The 18,048-nt window shown below is 45.1% G+C and overlaps 5 protein-coding genes across 7 annotated transcripts; 3 read left to right on the top strand and 2 right to left on the bottom strand.

Moving 5' to 3' along the window:
- The first annotated feature begins 276 nt into the window (after positions 1-276).
- Gnpnat (glucosamine 6-phosphate N-acetyltransferase) lies at positions 277-2,522 on the top strand. Of its 2 annotated transcripts, none has more exons than XM_086839451.1 (6): positions 277-557; positions 1,220-1,430; positions 1,497-1,624; positions 1,687-1,748; positions 1,808-2,033; positions 2,440-2,522. In XM_086839451.1, the coding sequence occupies exons 1-6, from the start codon at positions 555-557 to the stop codon at positions 2,479-2,481; spliced, it is 672 nt and encodes a 223-aa protein (XP_086695577.1). In that variant the 5' UTR covers positions 277-554; the 3' UTR covers positions 2,482-2,522. The 2 variants fall into 2 exon arrangements, with proteins under 2 accessions (XP_086695577.1, XP_020814661.1); XM_020959002.2 differs by having other exon boundaries at positions 2,364-2,522.
- Positions 2,523-2,533: 11 nt separating this feature from the next.
- Positions 2,534-5,843, bottom strand: Wdr24 (WD repeat domain 24). 2 transcript variants are annotated; one of them, XM_020958986.2, is made up of 8 exons: positions 5,588-5,843; positions 4,875-5,517; positions 4,471-4,803; positions 4,324-4,405; positions 4,107-4,262; positions 3,588-4,046; positions 3,337-3,522; positions 2,534-3,274 (listed from the first exon to the last, which is right to left on the bottom strand). In XM_020958986.2, exons 1-8 carry the CDS (start codon positions 5,703-5,705, stop codon positions 2,918-2,920), a joined length of 2,334 nt encoding a protein of 777 aa, XP_020814645.1. In that variant the 5' UTR covers positions 5,706-5,843; the 3' UTR covers positions 2,534-2,917. The 2 variants fall into 2 exon arrangements, with proteins under 2 accessions (XP_020814645.1, XP_020814644.1); XM_020958985.2 differs by having other exon boundaries at positions 4,324-4,408; positions 5,588-5,842.
- On the top strand, positions 5,590-8,287 carry IntS11 (integrator complex subunit 11). Its single transcript, XM_020958988.2, has 3 exons — positions 5,590-6,417; positions 6,507-7,481; positions 7,543-8,287. The coding sequence occupies exons 1-3, from the start codon at positions 6,204-6,206 to the stop codon at positions 8,145-8,147; spliced, it is 1,794 nt and encodes a 597-aa protein (XP_020814647.1). The 5' UTR covers positions 5,590-6,203; the 3' UTR covers positions 8,148-8,287.
- Positions 8,288-8,571: 284 nt separating this feature from the next.
- On the bottom strand, positions 8,572-10,470 carry ATPsyngamma (ATP synthase, gamma subunit). Its single transcript, XM_020958989.2, has 2 exons — positions 9,718-10,470; positions 8,572-9,662 (listed from the first exon to the last, which is right to left on the bottom strand). The coding sequence occupies exon 2, from the start codon at positions 9,638-9,640 to the stop codon at positions 8,747-8,749; it is 894 nt and encodes a 297-aa protein (XP_020814648.2). The 5' UTR covers positions 9,641-9,662; positions 9,718-10,470; the 3' UTR covers positions 8,572-8,746.
- yata (N-terminal kinase-like protein yata) lies at positions 10,023-15,407 on the top strand. Its single transcript, XM_020959005.2, has 9 exons — positions 10,023-10,989; positions 11,048-11,271; positions 11,328-11,733; positions 11,804-12,446; positions 12,514-12,678; positions 12,750-12,895; positions 12,952-13,080; positions 13,139-13,520; positions 13,578-15,407. Exons 1-9 carry the CDS (start codon positions 10,609-10,611, stop codon positions 13,703-13,705), a joined length of 2,604 nt encoding a protein of 867 aa, XP_020814664.1. The 5' UTR covers positions 10,023-10,608; the 3' UTR covers positions 13,706-15,407.
- Positions 15,408-18,048: the final 2,641 nt, after the last annotated feature.

The following is an 18,048-nucleotide window of genomic DNA, read 5'->3' as shown; positions in this document are numbered from 1 at the left end:
TTTTAAAATACTTTAGAAGGGATATAACGATCCTTTTCTTATTATAAAGTCAATGTATTTTATTGTTTTTCCTAAGTACAAATTGTATATAGCACTGAAAAATAAATAATTGGTTTTTATATTATTCTTTTAACATATTACAACTTTAAAATATATCACTTTGGAAAAGTTTCACGTAAATAATACACACTGTATTTCACAGCTGGTTGTTCTAGCTCTCTTTCGCTCTCTCCCCTCTCACTATGCCTCTCTAGCCGAGCCTTTCTCTTGAAAATCAGCTGTTAAAATGTTTACATTCACTTCGGACAAGCCTTCAGGGTCATTTTAGCGTTGAAATTGCAGTTTTTATACCTTTTCCAGAGGTATTTTTACCTCTCCACGGCTGCCAATTAGCACTCGGCTTTCTGGGAACGCGGCTTGTGCGCTTTCAGCTTTTAGTCTGCTCCGCAACTTCGACCGATAAAAGACGCCGGAAAAACTTCCGTCGCGGGAGATAGTTGCTATAGTGCTTACGTTCGGTGCTTCATTACCATTATCAGACATTAGATAAAAACATGGTGAGTGTTATTTCTAGGTAGTGAAAACAAAAATAAACACTGCCAACAAGACATAATCAATGTAAATATATAAAAAGAATCAAGAAACCAACGTGATGTGACCATGTGGCAGTTCAGTCAACCGACCTTGGGGCTCACGTTTTCGCTCGTTTTAAATCCTGGCTAAAAACCACAACAAACTAAAATCAATATCTGGACTACGTCTACTATAATTATTTACGCACCTTACCGGTTTGCTGGTACCGCTTAATTTATGCTAAAAAAAAATGGAAAATAAGATAATATAAAAGAAACAAAACCAGTCAAGTCGGCGGTGGCCATCGAATCGAAAGTGTTGGGCTGCAAGAAACCAGTTCTAGTACCATTCCTGATACCGCGACAACTCCGGCTCCACCTTTTTGCCTGTTGATTGAGTTGCGATTCAGTTTTACCTCCATTGCTGACGTGTTTAGTCCGTTGCGAATATGGTGCAATATACGGTATAGTTAAGCAAGGCCTAAAACTATCCCAAATCGAAATAACAACAATTTCTTCACTTTTTTATAAACCTAATATATAATCGTAATGTTTTCCCTGTGCTTTAGTTTGCAATCTGTCGTAATAATTAATATTCCCTTTATTTAAACTGGCTCTAATCTCATTAATCCCATTATCTCTTACAGGAGGAAACGTATCTGTACGATCCCAGTCTGCTGATAAAGCTTGACTTTCATCGCAGCCCCGCCAAGTTCAAGCCTTTCATATCGGCTGCCAATCCCGGCGAGCCATGGATGAAGGTGCGTCCCTTAAAGGATACGGACTATGACCGTGGTTTCCTGCAGCTGCTCTCCCAACTCACGCATGTGGGCAATGTCAATCGCACACAGTTTTTAAGTAATTCAAAGATATTGCTTTAATTAAAGGAATTATGTATATTAATTATATTAAATTCATATCCAGCCCGCTTCTCGCAGATGAAAGCTAGCGGGGATTACTTTGTCACTGTGATTGAGGATACGCGCAAAAATGAGATTATAGGAGCTGCATCCTTGGTGATTGAACGCAAGTTTATCCACAATTGTTCAGTGGTAAGTTAAGGAATAAATCCATTTTCTTAAAAGGTTTAACTAAGAAATGTTTAATTCCTTAGCGTGGACGTCTGGAGGATGTGGTGGTCAATGATACCTATCGCGGCAAGCAACTGGGCAAGCTGTAAGCCATATATATTCCAAAATATTGCAGATCAAACTTTAATGACTATTTTCATCCAGAATCGTGGTCACCGTTTCTCTGTTGGCCGAAGAACTTGGCTGCTACAAGATGTCCCTCGACTGCAAAGACAAGCTGATCAAGTTCTACGAATCCCTGGGCTATGTGCTAATCCCAGGCAACTCCAACTCCATGACGATTCGCTATGACGAGGGACCAGCGCTCAAACGAAATGCCACCTCAGCCGGCACCAGCAACAGTGGAACAGTGGGCGACTCCTGCCAAACTGTGAGCCTCGATTTTGCCTCTTGACAATTAGCCGCCAACGCTGCTCCAAAGTCCAAGCTTTGAGTGGGTCCCAAGCCTAACTCAAAGCTACAAACTGCGCGAAGCGCAATGCAGGACATTACAAAACTGAATAATGAATAATGTAAATTATACTTTGCATAGGCAAAATTCCATTGCGCTGAGTGCGAAATTGGATTTTTGGACAGCGCTGGCTGGCGGTGGTGTCCTTGCGGGGCAACTCCAACTCGCCCCCGAGGACATACAATTAGTTATTTAGTTAAAAGGCAACAGCAACCTATGTTGCTCTCTCTGTTTTTATAATCCTTACAGAACTCTCAATTTTATAATTTTTTCTCCCCTTTCTGCTACTGATTGATTGTGCGGCCTCAAAACTCTCAACTCAAAGGTAGTTGTAATCTTACCTTTTAAAAGCACCTTCATCAAGTAGCATTTTATTTGATAAATAAACAATCGAAAGTAACCATAAAACTGATCACGAATTATTGTTATTACTATCTGGTAAAAGATTTAATTAGTTTTTGCATCACTTTTTAACAAACAACTTTTATTAAACATTAAATTAAATTACGAAGTTTTATTGATGTAAATACTAAAACATTTAAAAAACTATTGTGCATTAGTGAAAAACTTTAATTTTTATAAATCGAAATATCTGTAAATTACTTTATTTCAAAAATAGTAAGCGTAAAAACGTAGTGTAGAACTCGAACAGACGTTGCAATTCCGGTTTATATACCAGAGGTCAATAATTGCATCGAGAATATATATAGTTCTGAAGGATTTCTCTTTAGGTACTTATAGAGCTATATACAGAGAACTTAATTGGCATGAAGGAGCTGAGGGAACTCAGCCTCCTCCGCGTCTCATGAGTACGCACACAGATGTCCGCACTTGGGACATTTGGAGTGCTTGGCAAAGTACTTCTGCAGGTGCTCGATGTGACCGCCGTGGGAGCAGCCCTGGCACCAGGCATACACCCCGCGGACAATCAGGCCGCACACACAGCACTTGGCCGACTGCATTGACTTGCACTTGTCACAGTACCAACCTACCTTGCCGCCCATGGGGCGTCCGCATTCGCCGCAGTTGGTGTGCATCGCTGTGGAGTGCTGATTGAGCTGCTGCACAGAGCGCAGCCAGGAGCGGTTGATCACCTCGCAGGCCTCGTTCCACAATTCATATCGATGCAGTTGGTCCACGTATGTGTGGAACCAGTGTTCCTTAAGTAGAAAAATCAAAAAATTAGATAAGAGACTTATTTTGTGAAGTATCATTTACTTACCACCAATGTATCCTCAATGAGCAGGAATTTGCGAGCTTCTCCTAGTGAAATGAGCACTGTCAAAGCGGTTTGCACATCGCCCACATCGTTCATTAGCATCAAGGCATCGGTCACAAATTTGTGCGGTTCCCACATCGGAATGGGTGGCACATGGCTGACCTTTAGCACAGTAGGAATATGGGGAGGCTGTAAAAATAATCAAAAATCATTAAATACTTCGAAAAACTCAACAAAATGTATTCGAAACCTACAGGCGACTTCTCATGATCGGAAGCCTTGAGATCCAGCGGCGGCCGCGCTGCCTGGACATCGTGATGCAGGGCAGGAAATGCCAATGCTTTGGCACATTCCGTGGGTCCCACATAAATAAAACCATTGCGCAGCAGCTCAAAGTTGTCGAACGTTATCTCGCTGATGATTTGTGTCTCGGAGAGAATCACAGAACTAGTTGGTGGATGCTCTACTCCGCTGTCGCTCAGCGCATCATCATCCACATTCGCCGCGGCGGTCTCGTGTGCCGTCTCCTGAGTGTTCCCATTGAGATCCTGGCCAAGATCACTGCGCTGCTGCGGCCTATCGCTGGCCACTTGAGTGGCGCGCCGAGAGTTCATGGGATTCTTTTGATTCGAGAAGGAGGAGCGGTGTTCGAAGGGCGGCTCAAAGTGATTGCTACCATAGAAGAGCTTGATAAAGTTCCACAATGTGGTGGCCTGATGGAATACATTTGAGTCAGCATATTAAAAGGATTCATAATGGTTTATATTACTCACATTATGCTTGCCATATTTCTTAGAAACCTCTGCATTATGCTCACAGAGCTCAGACAACTTCCTGCCACTGATAATCAGTTCCCTGGCGCAACCTATAAAGCTTTCGTGTTCCTGCGTGGGTCTCGATTCGGACTCACTCAGCGGATAACCAGAAATCTAAGAAAAAACGAGATAAGTTAGCATAAGTTGTGTTATGATTTAAATGTAAGAATCCCACCGTATCGTTGAGCATAAATTTGTACATCTTGGAATGGTCCAAATGGAACTGAATACTTCCAGCCACATTCGCTTTCCGGCGACTTCTGAAACGGTCATCAATAGTTGTTACTTAAATTAAACACTTTAAATATTATCCAGAAATTACATAAAGCTGGTGGTTTTGGTATTGGAGGCCCCACTGGCCTTGGGAGCGTACTCCTTGATTTTGTTGGCAAAGGAGATGTCTCCGAATCGCCCCTGGCTGGCTCCCTGGGCATTTGCCTTCAGGGCTGGCCTAGTGGCATCCTTGAAGGCATGCTTATAGATGGTGGAGTCCTTGCTGGTGGAGAGAAGGCAGTGCGAGTCGCTACCCTGCCACGCGATGCCAGTGGTCACGTTGGTGTGCTCGTTGAAGGAGGCAAAGGGTATGTAGGGTCTTCGGATGTCCCACACATGGACACTGTAGTCCACCACAAGGGCGCAGCTAGCAATGTGATAGCTACAGAGGATTACAAACAGGATTCCGAGTTAATTGGACTGTAAAATCTTGAGTTATAGTATGAATCTTACGTTCTCTCTGGACGCCACTTCACCCGTCCGACCACTGCAATTGTGTGGATGGTGTGCTCCAGTCCTGGCCGCCCGTCCATATTCCACACCTTGATTTGCTTGTCCCGACTGCCGGTGGCCAGCCAGTTGCGCGTGGGATGCCAGTCGCAGGTGTAGACGGGCCCGTAGTGCGCTGTAAACTGGACCATGCACTTGTCCCACTTGCGCATGTCCCACAATTGGACGGTTCCGTTCTCTGAGACAGCGGAAAATATGTTCTGCGTGTGCGGACTGAACTTGACATCACGCACCGACTCCGAGTTGCTGAAGTAGGTGTTCACAGACTTGTCCGACCGTATGTCGAAGCACTTGATGGTGCCGTCCTGGGAGCCAGAGATTAAGATGTTGGGCTCGCTACTGTGGAAGGTCACGGTGTGTGCGGTACGTTCGTGTTCGTTGTAGACGAGCAACTGCTTCTGCCTGCCGAACTTGGACAGATCCCACACGGAAACCACACCATTGGTGGCCGCTGTGGCCAGCAGATTGCTATCCAGAGTGGACCAGGCCACGTCGTTGGAGGAGTAGCTAAGATTCTGGTTCTTGCCGCCGCGCATATTGCATGATTCCGTGAAGCCATGATTGTTGATGGAATAGACCTTGAGTACTGTTTGAGCAGAGATTTGGTATTAGTTGTACTGTAGCCTTGGGAATAACATGAAATACTCCATTCTTACAGCTCCTTCCGGCCACCGCTATCTGTGTGTTATCCTTGTTCAGCGCCAAGGCATTCGCATGTCCCTCCAGGCAGATCCGTAGCGAGATGGTGGAGGTGTCCTCCAGGGAGTCGGGCATCCTGCCAGCAGTTGCAATTATTCCCCAAGGAGAGCCAACACAGTGCCAAAACCGCGATTTGATAAGGATACGCTGTAATGTTGTTTTTCTTTCTGTTCAGTATGACCGTTGCGGCGCGGCATCGTAATGCGAAAGACGTTCTGGAATACACCGCTCAAGGAAAATGTGGCTATTTTGAAAAAAGATCACAATTTAGAAAGCTATAAATTTAAAAATTCCTTTGCTAAGCTAATATATTCAGAGAAAAAATGAAACAATGAAAAATTTAAATATTTATATTTAAGTAAAACTTTAATATATTTCATGGGATTTTCAGAGCACTCCATTGGTAAAGTTGCCACACTCCTGCATCTTCCAGGTACCGGCAGTGTGGCAACGCCACTCCATCGCCCTTGCTGTTTACAAAAATCACTGTTGCAATTTTTTCGGCAATTTCATCTTTCGGCGCAACAAGTTGCAGGTTTCGCAGCCAAAAACTAAAAAGGTGGCGCTCTCGAAATGCCGGACATCAAAATAACGCCGCTGGGCGCCGGCCAGGATGTGGGCCGCAGCTGCCTGCTGCTCTCAATGGGCGGTAAGAACATAATGCTCGACTGCGGCATGCATATGGGCTATAATGATGAGCGCCGTTTTCCGGACTTCTCGTACATTGTGCCGGAGGGTCCAATTACCAGCCATATCGACTGTGTGATCATCTCCCACTTCCACCTGGGTAAGTATTTGGTCTTTTGGGGCGGTGTTCCTTATCTGGTGAACCGGCGGCGCGCTCTAATCGCTTCTTTATCAATTGCGTGCATTCAGATCACTGCGGCGCCTTGCCCTACATGTCAGAGATTGTGGGCTACACAGGGCCCATCTATATGACGCACCCGACCAAGGCCATAGCTCCGATCCTGCTGGAAGACATGCGAAAAGTTGCCGTAGAACGAAAGGGCGAGTCGAACTTCTTCACAACGCAAATGATCAAGGACTGCATGAAGAAGGTGATACCAGTGACCCTACACCAGAGTATGATGGTGGACACGGATCTGGAGATCAAGGCATACTACGCTGGCCATGTCCTCGGTGCCGCCATGTTCTGGATAAAGGTTGGCTCGCAAAGCGTCGTCTATACGGGTGACTACAACATGACGCCAGACAGACATCTCGGGGCCGCCTGGATCGACAAATGTCGGCCGGACCTGCTGATCTCTGAGAGTACCTACGCTACTACCATTAGGGATTCGAAACGATGCAGAGAGCGCGACTTCCTCAAAAAGGTTCACGAATGCGTGGCGAAGGGCGGCAAAGTGTTGATTCCCGTCTTCGCTTTGGGTCGCGCTCAGGAGCTCTGCATTCTGCTGGAGACCTACTGGGACCGCATGAACCTTAAGTACCCTATCTACTTCGCTCTGGGCCTTACGGAGAAGGCCAACACCTACTACAAAATGTTTATCACATGGACGAACCAGAAGATTCGCAAGACCTTCGTCCACCGCAACATGTTCGATTTCAAGCACATCAAGCCCTTCGACAAGGCCTACATTGACAATCCCGGTGCCATGGTGGTATTCGCAACCCCGGGAATGCTGCACGCCGGCCTATCGCTGCAGATCTTCAAGAAGTGGGCGCCAAACGAGAACAACATGGTGATTATGCCCGGCTACTGTGTCCAAGGTACGGTTGGCAACAAGATCCTGGGAGGGGCCAAGAAGGTGGAGTTTGAGAATCGCCAAGTGGTTGAAGTCAAAATGGCAGTGGAGTACATGAGCTTCTCGGCGCATGCCGATGCCAAAGGTAGGGTTATCTAATCCCTTGCTGTCCTTGATATAATGATAAATTTCTTCCCGCTTTTCAGGCATAATGCAGCTTATCCAGAACTGTGAGCCCAAAAATGTGATGCTAGTCCATGGCGAAGCGGAGAAAATGAAGTTTCTGCGCTCCAAGATCAAGGAGGAGTTCAACTTGGAAACCTATATGCCGGCTAATGGCGAAACCTGTGTGATTTCCACGCCTGTCAAAATACCCGTAGATGCCTCAGTTTCCCTGCTGAAAGCCGAGGCCCGCAGCTACAACGCCCAGCCGCCGGATCCCAAGCGACGACGGCTAATCCATGGCGTCCTTGTGATGAAGGATAATCGAATAATGCTGCAAAACCTGACCGATGCCCTCAAGGAGATCGGCATCAACAGGCATGTAATGCGATTCACATCCAAGGTCAAAATGGATGACCCGGGGCCAATGGTCCGAACCAGCGAGCGATTAAGGACTCTGCTTGAGGAGAAGTTGGCCGGATGGACGGTGACGATGCAGGAGAATGGCTCCATAACTATCGAGTCCGTGGAGGTCAAGATAGAGGAAGACGAGAAGGATCCTAAGCAGAAGACCATTTTGATATCCTGGACCAACCAGGACGAGGATATCGGAGCCTATATACTGAATGTCCTCCAGAATATGTGCTAGGTTTAAGGGCTGCCGAGAGGGCCACCACCACCCAATGAAATCCCAAACCCAAGCCTTAATTCCATAGATAAGCACAAAGTGTAGACATAAACTTTTTGAAATTTGAATGTGGGTCAAAATATACGTAAATATTCCAATAAGGACCGTGATTTCCTGTTTCTTTTGTTAGATTGTCTAATAGTGGCTCCTGTAGCTCCGCTTTTCGAGTCATTTTACACAAGTATTTTTGGGGAGAACACCGCACGCTCATGATTATATTCACATGGCCTTCACACCCTCATGGCACTTTTAAAAACATATTTAGTTAGAATTAACCTTATTTACGACACTTTTAGGGCTTTTTCGAATACATTTTGTAAAATCAATAAGAGAACTTTGTTATTTTTGAGTCAAATTCCTCCACAAAAGTGAAAAGTCCAACATCTAAGGGTTTTTTCGTTCGTTCCACGCTATTTATTCTTGGAGTTATTCTGAAAGTGTAACTTTAATAGGGTTCCAGGCGTCGCTCCGGTGCCTGGCACCGTATATATGCATTTATGTATCGTTGGAGCCGTTCGAACTGCTTTCTCGGGGAGCACACACACAGTATGGGACACCGCTTATGTGAGGGCGGCGGCACCAGAGATGATTTCAATCAGCTCGCGAGTGATGACAGCCTGTCGGGTGCGGTTGAAGGTGAGGGTAAGCTTGTCAATCATCTCACCGGCGTTCTTCGAGGCGTTGTCCATGGCCGTCATGCGGGAGGACTGCTCAGAGCAGGCGCCCTCCTTCATGCAGTAAAAGATGAGCGAGGCCAGCGAGAACTCGAGGTAGCTCTTGACAACATCGCTGTCGAGCGAGTCGTACACGGCCAGCTTCTCGGACTTCTCAACGGTGGAGCCGCTGTAGATTGGCAGTGAAGTGCACTGGTAGGACACCACGGACTTGAATCGATTGTAGTAGATCTTGCCCTCGGTGTAGTCGTAACCGGTCTGCAGCACCTCGTGCGCAATCTTCGAGGCGTCGAGGAAAGTGGGCGGCAGGCGACCGACCTCGTTGGCCACCATCAGGATGTTCTTACCGTACAGACGGGAAAGAATCGAACGCGACTTGTCGCCAACGCAGAACACCTTAGTGTTCTGCTCATCCTGGGCCAGCTCGCCGCGGATCTGGCGAGCCACGCCAGTGTGCACAGCGCCGCACAGGCCACGATCCGAAGTCACTGCGATGAGCAGCTTCTTGGGCTCGGCCTTCTCGTCGGGCTGGATCTCAGTCTTCTCGAAGAACTGCTGGGCCCCGACTCCGTAAGGACGCGCCGCCTTCAAGTCGCGCTCGGCACGAGCGTACTTGGCAGCGGACACCATCTTCATCGATTGCGTAATTTTCTGAATGTTCTTCACGGACTTCAGGCGGATGGAAATAGCCTTCAGGGTGGCCATGCCACGCTGCTGCTGGGCCAACACGGTGGCCTCTACGGCCAGGGGCAGCAAGAGCTGGGTGCGTTGCATCATCATCCTGTGAGCTGTCGAAGAATCGCTGCCTCGAAAATTAGCAAAATTTCAACTCGGCAAAATGGTCGGAGAAAATTCACCTGCGTTAAGTTGGCTACGCCACAACGAGTGTTATAACACACGGCGAAGTTGCCACCCTATTCTCGTTGCACCAGCAACAAAAACATTCGCAATGAGTGGCAGCTCTTTCGCATAAACATAGCCTGAAGCCAGACTTTTTAAGAATTAATTTATTTAAATAATAATAATTAAACTTTAGAATAATTCCAAAATACCCTGGATTTAAGTCTTTGTTTTAATAGTTCTTAATTATTAAAGAAAATTATTTAATTAAACCATCTCTTTTGCATCTCGGCGGTCAGCTGCTCACGCCAGCCGATAGGTTGGCCATCGCTAAGACTCACGATAAAAAAGCTGACGTACTCGACTCGCGAAAAGATACGAACAATATTTATTTATAATTTATTTATACGCGTGATTATCCCCGCCGCTCCGCTTCGCACACAACGACACCCGGACCACGGCTATCAGATCACATCCTTATTCCCGGTGGAGACGGCGATGAAATCGCTCAGCGGATAACTCTAGGCCACGGACGAGCGGACGACGCGCGTGTGTGTGTGTATGTTTGTGTGCGATAGCTGGAAAATTGTTGCTGCGCGAATTGGAGAGATATATCAGAGTGTGTGTTTGTGCGTGTGTGTGAGAGTGCACTGCAGAAGGGGGGCATGACGGAGATAAGGATAAAGATAGACGGATAGTGCAAACGGCAAAAGTGAGAAGAAATCAACACACAAGAACAGCAGTCAGTGCCTTTCCTCCGCTCTGCTCCGTATCCGCATCCGCAATCCTCGACAGCAACAGTGTGTGTGTGCCTGCGCAGAGCGATTGTGTTTGTTGTGTTCGTTTGTTGTTGCTGCAGCTGAGTCGTGACACAACAGTAACAACTGGCCAAGCAATATCTAAGACACATGATGTGGTCGTTCTTCTCGCGCGACTCCTCGAAAGACTTCCCCTACGACATCGGCGAACCGGTGGGCGGCTTCGAGGACTACTCCATATGGACGCTGCACAAGGCCAAGCGCAAGGCAACGCTGGAGGAGGTGTCCGTTTTTGTCTATGACATCCGCAGCGGTTCTGATACGAAATGTGAACTGGCCAAGGCGTCGCTGAAGCGTCTGAAGACGTTGCGTCACCCCAGCATCCTGCAGTACTTGGACTCGTTGGAGACGGACAAGATGCTGTACGTGGCCACGGAGGCAGTGGAACCCTTGGGCACTTACTTTACCAAACTGGCTACTGACAACGTGCAGAAGGGCCTGTACCTTGCTTGGGGCATCTTCCAGATCACAGTGAGTACTTTGATTCTCCTTGATTACCCTCACTTAACTAATATCCTTATCCTTGCAGCGCGCCTTGTCCTTCCTCAACAACGATGGCAATCTGCGCCACAACAACGTCTCCGCCTGGTCGGTGTTTGTCAATGCCTCTGGTGAATGGAAGCTGGGCAGCTTGGAGTATGTCTCGGCGGCAGATGGTAATCCCATGCCTCCCGTGAAAATACCCGTGACCCTGGAGGTCTACGACTCGCCGGAAAAAAATGATCAGAGCAAGCTCAAGGCGGCCACAAAATGGTAGATATATAACCTTCTTATAAACTCCCTTAATAATTAATTGCAATCCCTTGCAGTTCCGTGGACATGTGGGGCCTGGGCTGTCTGGTGTGGGAGGCCTTCAATGGAGTGCTCAAGCAACGATCCAACCTTAAGGACATCGAGCACATACCCAAGTCCCTGCAATCCCTGTACTGCGAACTTGTCGGAGCCTCGCCATCGAACCGGCCGAATCCAGCTGATATAATCACACGTTGCCGCAAGCCGGGAGGCTTCTTCAAGAATGATTTGGTGGACACGCTACTCTTTCTTGAGGAAATTCAAATAAAGGACAAGGCGGAGAAAAATCGCTTCTTCAGCGGACTGACCACACATTTGGACAACTTCCCGGACAATGTGTGCAAGCACAAGATACTTCCGCAGCTGATAACAGCGTATGAGTATGGAGATGCGGGTTCAGCCGTGCTGGCACCCATGTTTAAGGTTGTCTATAGAATTTATAACCCTTTTCTGGCATGCATTTAACACGGAGATCTTTTGCAATCTCTTGCAGCTGGGCAAACTGCTCGACGAAGTGGAGTACCAGAAACGGATTGTGCCCTGTGTGGTCAAGCTGTTCGCTTCCACGGATCGTGTGACTCGATCGCGACTGCTGCAGCAGCTGGACCTCTTTATCGCGCACCTGCAGCCACAGGTGGTCAACGATCAGATATTCCCACAGGTGGCGCACGGTTTCCTGGACACCAATGCCACCATACGTGAGCAGACAGTCAAGTCGATCATCCATCTTGCGCCCAAGCTCAACTACAACAATCTCAATGTGGAGGTGCTGCGACACTTTGCCCGACTGCAGGCGCGCGACGATCAAGGTGGCATTCGAACCAATACGACCGTGTGCCTGGGCAAGATAGCGCCGCATCTGCATCCACAGGTTCGTCAGCGAGTCCTGGTCTCTGCCTTTGTTCGTGCCATGCGGGATCCGTTTCCGCCGGCACGAGTGGCTGGCGTCCTGGCGCTAGCCGCCACCCAGCAATACTTTTTACTCAGTGAAGTGGCCAATCGTGTGCTGCCGTCTCTGTGTTCCTTGAGTGTGGATCCGGAGAAGACGGTTCGGGATCCGGCGTTTAAAACTATACGCGGCTTTCTGGGCAAATTGGAGAAGGTGTCGGAGGATCCTAGTTTGCGTGAAACCATGGGTGAGTAAAATAACCTTAGCTAAACGTGTTATCTCAATTACTTATTGAATTACATTCCATTCCACAGAGGCCGATGTCCACACGGCCACTCCATCGATTGGTAATGCGGCGGCCACTTGGGCGGGCTGGGCGGTGACGGCCGTTACAGCCAAGTTCTATCGCAGCCAAAGTGATTCGTCTCGACCCAGACCGCCTTTAACTGGACGCAATTTGTCCAAGCCAGCATCACTCGGTGAGTCTCTCTCTCTAGCTAATGCGATTTTCAAAGCATATAATTGGATTTTTAATGTTCTCATTGTTCAGAGCAACCATCGAGCAGCAGCCTATCGACCACCACGAGCAGTGTTACCTCAATGACGTCGCTGGAGCATGAAAGCAATGACACCTCCGCCTCGGCCTCGGATTACGGCAACAACGATTGGGACAACGAAAACTGGGGCGAAATGGATGTGAGTATTGAAGCGTTCTTAGAAGTATTTCTAGGATTTAATAAATCCATTTATAGACCTCTCAGGATCCTAGCAGTCCGCTGGCAGCAAGCTCCAACAATGGCACCTCGATGGCTGCCAATGCCTTGAATGAAGTGCGCGATGGCTGGGACAACGAGGAGTGGGGTAGTCTTGAAGAGGATCCGGTAAGTTATTGACTACCTAAGAGTAATAATTAATCTAATCTAATCACTTTCCATTTAGTGCGAGGAAGAGGAGCAGGCGGAGCAGGAGCAGCAGCAGCAGCAACTGGCCAGACAATCGATATCATCCACCACGTCATCCAGTCAGCATCACCAGCGCCCGCCGCTGCCACAACAGCATCCGCATCAGCAGCTGCTGCAGCAGCATGAACTGAACGACCTGATCGAGCCGCTGGCCAAGCTCAACTCGCATGCCATGCTAAGGCCAAAGGAGCTGCCCAATCTCTCCAGCAGCAATACTTCGCCCACGTCCACGGCCACTGCCAATTGCAATAATATAAGCCCGCCTTCGTCGCATTTGAATAATTCGACGCATAATGCCAATTGGAATAGCGATTCGTGGGCTGATGGTGAATTTGAGCCGCTGGAGGAGTCGGGATTGGGTACGTTTATAGCAAATAAACCCTATTTAACGCCTAAAGTAATACCTCCATTTCTAGGGAATGCCAAACTGGATGAGGCGCGGCGTAAGCGCGAAGAAAAGAAGCTACAGCGTCAGCGGGAACTGGAGGCGCGCCGGGCCCAGCGGGCGACTGGCCCTATGAAGTTGGGCGCCAAAAAGCTTTAAAAGTAATCAGCGGATAACAGCGCCCGGTGTGTGTGCGCCTGTTATGCAGCCTGTTATTTGCATCTACGTACATCTAAGTCCCAAAAGTGTATTTGTATATTTCTGTGTGTGTGTCCCTATTCCCCGTGTCCACCCGTTTTCCTGTTTCCCGTGTATTTTTTGGGTACCAGTTTGCATTAAATGCAATCACAGTGTCTCGAGCCTCCATTTCGATTCCATAACATAGCCATATATTGTAATGCTAATGCTGGCACGATATTACCTAGCATCTCTAACTAAATTTCCAATGTAAAGCACTGTAATTAAACCTGTAATTTATATTTATAAAAAACAAAAACAAACAACAAAACAAGGAATGAAGCAACCAACCAACCAGTAGTTAGTAAATTACTTCAAATTTATACTTTTATTAATCGAGTCTAGTAGAGAATAATGATCCTTGTGGATCCTTGAGCATGATTGTGGGAGAGACCGGGATATAATCAATATATCTATGATTGGCGAATAAAGTCTTTTTCTCCATCTCCTATCCAATCTTTGAGTATGCCTGCGTGCGTCTGTGTTTTTTCCCACTTATTTACGATGATAAAAAGAGTTGAAGTATTCCATAGGAAAGCCGAGAAATGCAAAAATGAAGTATTTAACAAAAACAAAAATCTAAACGTATTTTTGCGAATGGAGCGTAACCAAAATTGTGAATTTTAATATAAATAAATATATAAATAACAATATTTTTATATAGCTCATAATAATAAATGGAAACGAATTATATAGAACCAAAACCAATATATAGGAGAATCTGAAAAATCAAGAAACAACCGCAAGCAATTATAGAAAGGAAACAATTTTAAAGCTTTTTCAGCGATACATTTAATTATGTATATGTAGTAGAGAAATGCACTTGTTAACTAGGATCGAAAGTGATTATGTTTTCTTCCCCTCCTCTTATTAATTTTCAGATTTATTTTCTGCCATTTTTGCGTTAAGCATTATTCCCCCCAAAAAAGAGTTTTAACCAAGTAAGAAACCAGCACCAAGCGCAAGCCATTTTTGCATGTCAAACTAGTAGCGTTTAACTACAATTTTTGAATGTCCTGTACATACATATAGATACCGATATACATACATACATATATATACCTAACATATATATGCCGATTTTTTCCAATACCTCAATATCAGTGTACAATTTTTCCATAATATATTTTTGAAATACAAAACGAAACTAAGTAATATCCGAAAGAGGAAATTAAAAACAAAATACGAAGAAAATGTTGACTTTTTGAAATCTCATTGTTGTCGCAGCGTGTACCACCACATACATACATGTGTATATTTGTAATTAAAGCAACTCGATTCCAATCCAAGTCAGCCCAAAACCCCGCGCCTTCTTTCCCCCTACTCTCTGGACCACTGGCATTTAGATTGGCATTCATTTTACTTAATCAACAAATTCTCTCAGCAAAATTTAACATTAGCAACAAAAAGAAATTTAATAAACAAAATGAAGAAAGAAAAACGGAAACGGAAATTAAAAAGCAAACCAAACCATATGGAAAATTTATTGTTTAGACAAATTTTTAAGACTGCAAAAAATAAGAAAAACCAAAATTAATTGAGGGTGGTAATAGTAAATTACAAGAAAACTAAATTATTTAGTACTAATCATCAGTAAAATAAATTTTGAAATAATAACAAAAAACAAGCAACGCAAATTGTATTGTCTCTTGGGGAAGTCCCCTCTATTTGCAGGTAAGTCTTATCTTGAATTTTACAAATGGATATCAATGGCACATCTGGTTGAAAAGATATATTTATATATATATAGATATATGTATAAGTTGGTTAAATGAAGTCTGTTTTGGCAAATGTTTCTGCTGGCCATTCGAAAAGTGCAACAATCCAAGTCCAAGCCTTTGTTTATTAAGCCTCCGCTGTTGTTTAAGCAGCTGTTTTTTATCCACTCTTCGAGGATCGTTAAGATGGATTAATGCAGATATATACAATATATACCTGGCTAAAAACTCAAAAGAGTAAGGCTAAATACTATATATAGTTGGTTTTGGTAGTTAGGGTAAAAGTATGGTTTTTGGTTTAGAAAGGAAGTTAATTCGAAAGTTTAATGCGTATACATTTTCTGTGATGGCTTTAATTAGGAATGCTAATATCCTATTGGACTTTAATATTAAAAAAAAAAACTAAAAATTTGATGAATTTTGTAAAATTTTTACCCCTTAAAAATTTTCTAAAATGACAAAAAAAAATTTGTTTTGTTAGGCATGGGTAGATCGACTCGGCTGTTCATGCTGATCAAGAATATATATGACTTATATGGCCGGAAATGACTCCTTCACAGCGTTGAAAACTTCTGAATGAAATAAAATAATAATATTAAAAAGGTAAAATATTTTAGTTGTTGGCGCAAAAGTAAGAAATCAATATACGTAAATAATTTACAATTTTTGAGTATACATTTGTAGATATCGCATTGAAAAATAATGCATAGCTAGCACAGCTTATCTCTCCTATAGCATCTAGACAATATACATATACATATAGGATATAATAGTTAATGGTTAAGACTTACCTGGGTAGAGGACACACGCTTATCATATTTCGTTGACTTCAATTCATCATCATTGGCATTGGCCACGTCATGTTTTTGGCGGGTCGCAGAGCAATCACTATCACTTCCACTATCACTATAGGTGTTAACACTGGTAGGGCCACGGACAGACTAAACCCGGAGCGGAGGCTAGCGCCTCTATTTATAGTCCCCGAGCAAAGAGAACAGAGAAAGTGTGAGCGAGAGAGAGCCTATCTCTAGAGACGTGCATAGAGAGTTAGAGCGAAAGAGCTATCTCTATAGATACTCAGAATAGAGAGTAGGGATGCATAGAGAAAAAGAGAGAGTAAGCTAGTGATAGAGTGAGGAGGGAGGGAGAGCTATTCGCTGCTATTACAATATTATATTATTAGAAGGTAACCATTTAATGGGGTGTTTATTTTCTTTGTTTATTTCCTATTTAATGTAACATTTATTAGGGAAATAACTATATATATTAAAAAATATTTATTAAAGCTTTTGAAATGAAATTAGTAATCTATAAAGTTTAAAACTTTTAACTTTATTTCTTTGCGCCTTGTTAATTGCCTATTAGCAAGTGTGCATAGCATACTTATTTGAGCTCAGCAAATACAATTCGCTGCGGCTCATTGTGCTCTCCGCCCACTCTGCCGGCTAATTGAAATGAGTCAATCCGCCCCGATTAGTGCTCCTTGGCGGTAATCCCCCAATGTCACGTCACGTTTATGTACGCCAAGTGCCCCACAGAGAGCTATTTTTAAGATTTTTTTAAGATCTGCGACCGCACAACTTTGCTTTTCTCACGCGCTCGTTTCGCTGTTAATTTGTTGCAACTTGCACTGTTTTTCCCAGCCATGGGAGTCGTCCTAAGGGGGTTGTGTGAAAACTAATAAAAAAGGGGAGGAAGAAATGTGTTAATTTGGCCTTGATTTATATATTAACTTCTTTAAGAAATTTTTGGTCTAATCTGAACCCTTTAAAATAAGGTATTTCTTCTATGATTTTTTACTATAGTCGCACCCCCTTAAATTCCCATCCAATCTGCGCCCTTGTTGCCACCTCTGGCTGCCGCCCGCCCATCTGTCCGCCTCAGAAACGTTCCGCCCCCAAGCTGCCCGCCTCAATCTGTTGACAGAGCTGCCCTTGCTGTGAGTAATTGCCCCGCAAAACACTCAGTAAAATCTCCACTCCGGATAGCAGGGCCTAAAATAGGGTACGCCAAGTGGACGCCAGTGGGATCTCGAAGTAGAGTAGATAAAATGCTGAACCAGAACCGCAGCAGTGGCAAAGGAACTATATTAATAGGCGCTGAAGTCAACGTGATGGAGCTGCACTTGGCATTACTCATACGCCCTGCCTTCCACCGCTCGCGTGTCTAATTGGACTGGAAAAGCGAAAAGCGAAAAACGAAAAACGGAAAACAAAATAAGGCGGAGTGCGATTACCGGCGGTGCAATTAAATAGTTTGTCGTGATAGAGTGAGCAAATATTGAGATCATTATGGTAATTCCGCCGCCGTCTGCCCTGCAACCATTCAGCATCTTTGGCACTCATTAAACTTGAGGCATGTTTGCTTATGGCATTTGTTGTTTTTTTGGTTTGTTCCTATAATTTGCAGTGTGCGATGCTCGGATTTGTCACCGATATTGGATCTGACGATTCGGCACGCAGGTGTGCGGCAGCAATACAGCAAAAATAATACATTTTACCCTATGCGAAATTCACATAATATTCTCGCTTGGAGCGGTCGCAAAAT

This window comes from Drosophila serrata, unplaced genomic scaffold (genome assembly GCF_035046125.1).
Source record: "Drosophila serrata isolate PLE 108 unplaced genomic scaffold, ASM3504612v1 contig_376, whole genome shotgun sequence".
In the NCBI taxonomy this organism is placed as follows: domain Eukaryota; kingdom Metazoa; phylum Arthropoda; class Insecta; order Diptera; family Drosophilidae; genus Drosophila; species Drosophila serrata.
This window is presented reverse-complemented; position numbering and strand designations above follow the sequence as displayed.

Excerpts from the sequence above, each read along its gene's own strand:
- ATPsyngamma (XM_020958989.2), bottom strand. The coding sequence starts at position 9,640 with ATGATGATGCAACGCACCCAGCTCTTGCTGCCCCTGGCCGTAGAGGCC.
- yata (XM_020959005.2), top strand. The coding sequence starts at position 10,609 with ATGATGTGGTCGTTCTTCTCGCGCGACTCCTCGAAAGACTTCCCCTAC. Across the intron at positions 11,272-11,327 it reads CTCAAGGCGGCCACAAAATG|TTCCGTGGACATGTGGGGCC; the intron begins GTAGATATATAA and ends AATCCCTTGCAG. Across the intron at positions 12,447-12,513 it reads TAGTTTGCGTGAAACCATGG|AGGCCGATGTCCACACGGCC; the intron begins GTGAGTAAAATA and ends TCCATTCCACAG.
- Wdr24 (XM_020958985.2), bottom strand. The coding sequence starts at position 5,705 with ATGCCCGACTCCCTGGAGGACACCTCCACCATCTCGCTACGGATCTGC. Across the intron at positions 4,409-4,470 it reads ACCAAAACCACCAGCTTTAT|AAGTCGCCGGAAAGCGAATG; the intron begins GTAATTTCTGGA and ends TGACCGTTTCAG. Across the intron at positions 3,523-3,587 it reads CCGATCATGAGAAGTCGCCT|CCTCCCCATATTCCTACTGT; the intron begins GTAGGTTTCGAA and ends TTATTTTTACAG.
- Gnpnat (XM_086839451.1), top strand. Across the intron at positions 1,625-1,686 it reads TTATCCACAATTGTTCAGTG|CGTGGACGTCTGGAGGATGT; the intron begins GTAAGTTAAGGA and ends TTAATTCCTTAG. Across the intron at positions 2,034-2,439 it reads TGGGCGACTCCTGCCAAACT|GTAGTTGTAATCTTACCTTT; the intron begins GTGAGCCTCGAT and ends CTCAACTCAAAG.
- IntS11 (XM_020958988.2), top strand. The coding sequence starts at position 6,204 with ATGCCGGACATCAAAATAACGCCGCTGGGCGCCGGCCAGGATGTGGGC. Across the intron at positions 6,418-6,506 it reads CATCTCCCACTTCCACCTGG|ATCACTGCGGCGCCTTGCCC; the intron begins GTAAGTATTTGG and ends GCGTGCATTCAG. Across the intron at positions 7,482-7,542 it reads GGCGCATGCCGATGCCAAAG|GCATAATGCAGCTTATCCAG; the intron begins GTAGGGTTATCT and ends CCCGCTTTTCAG.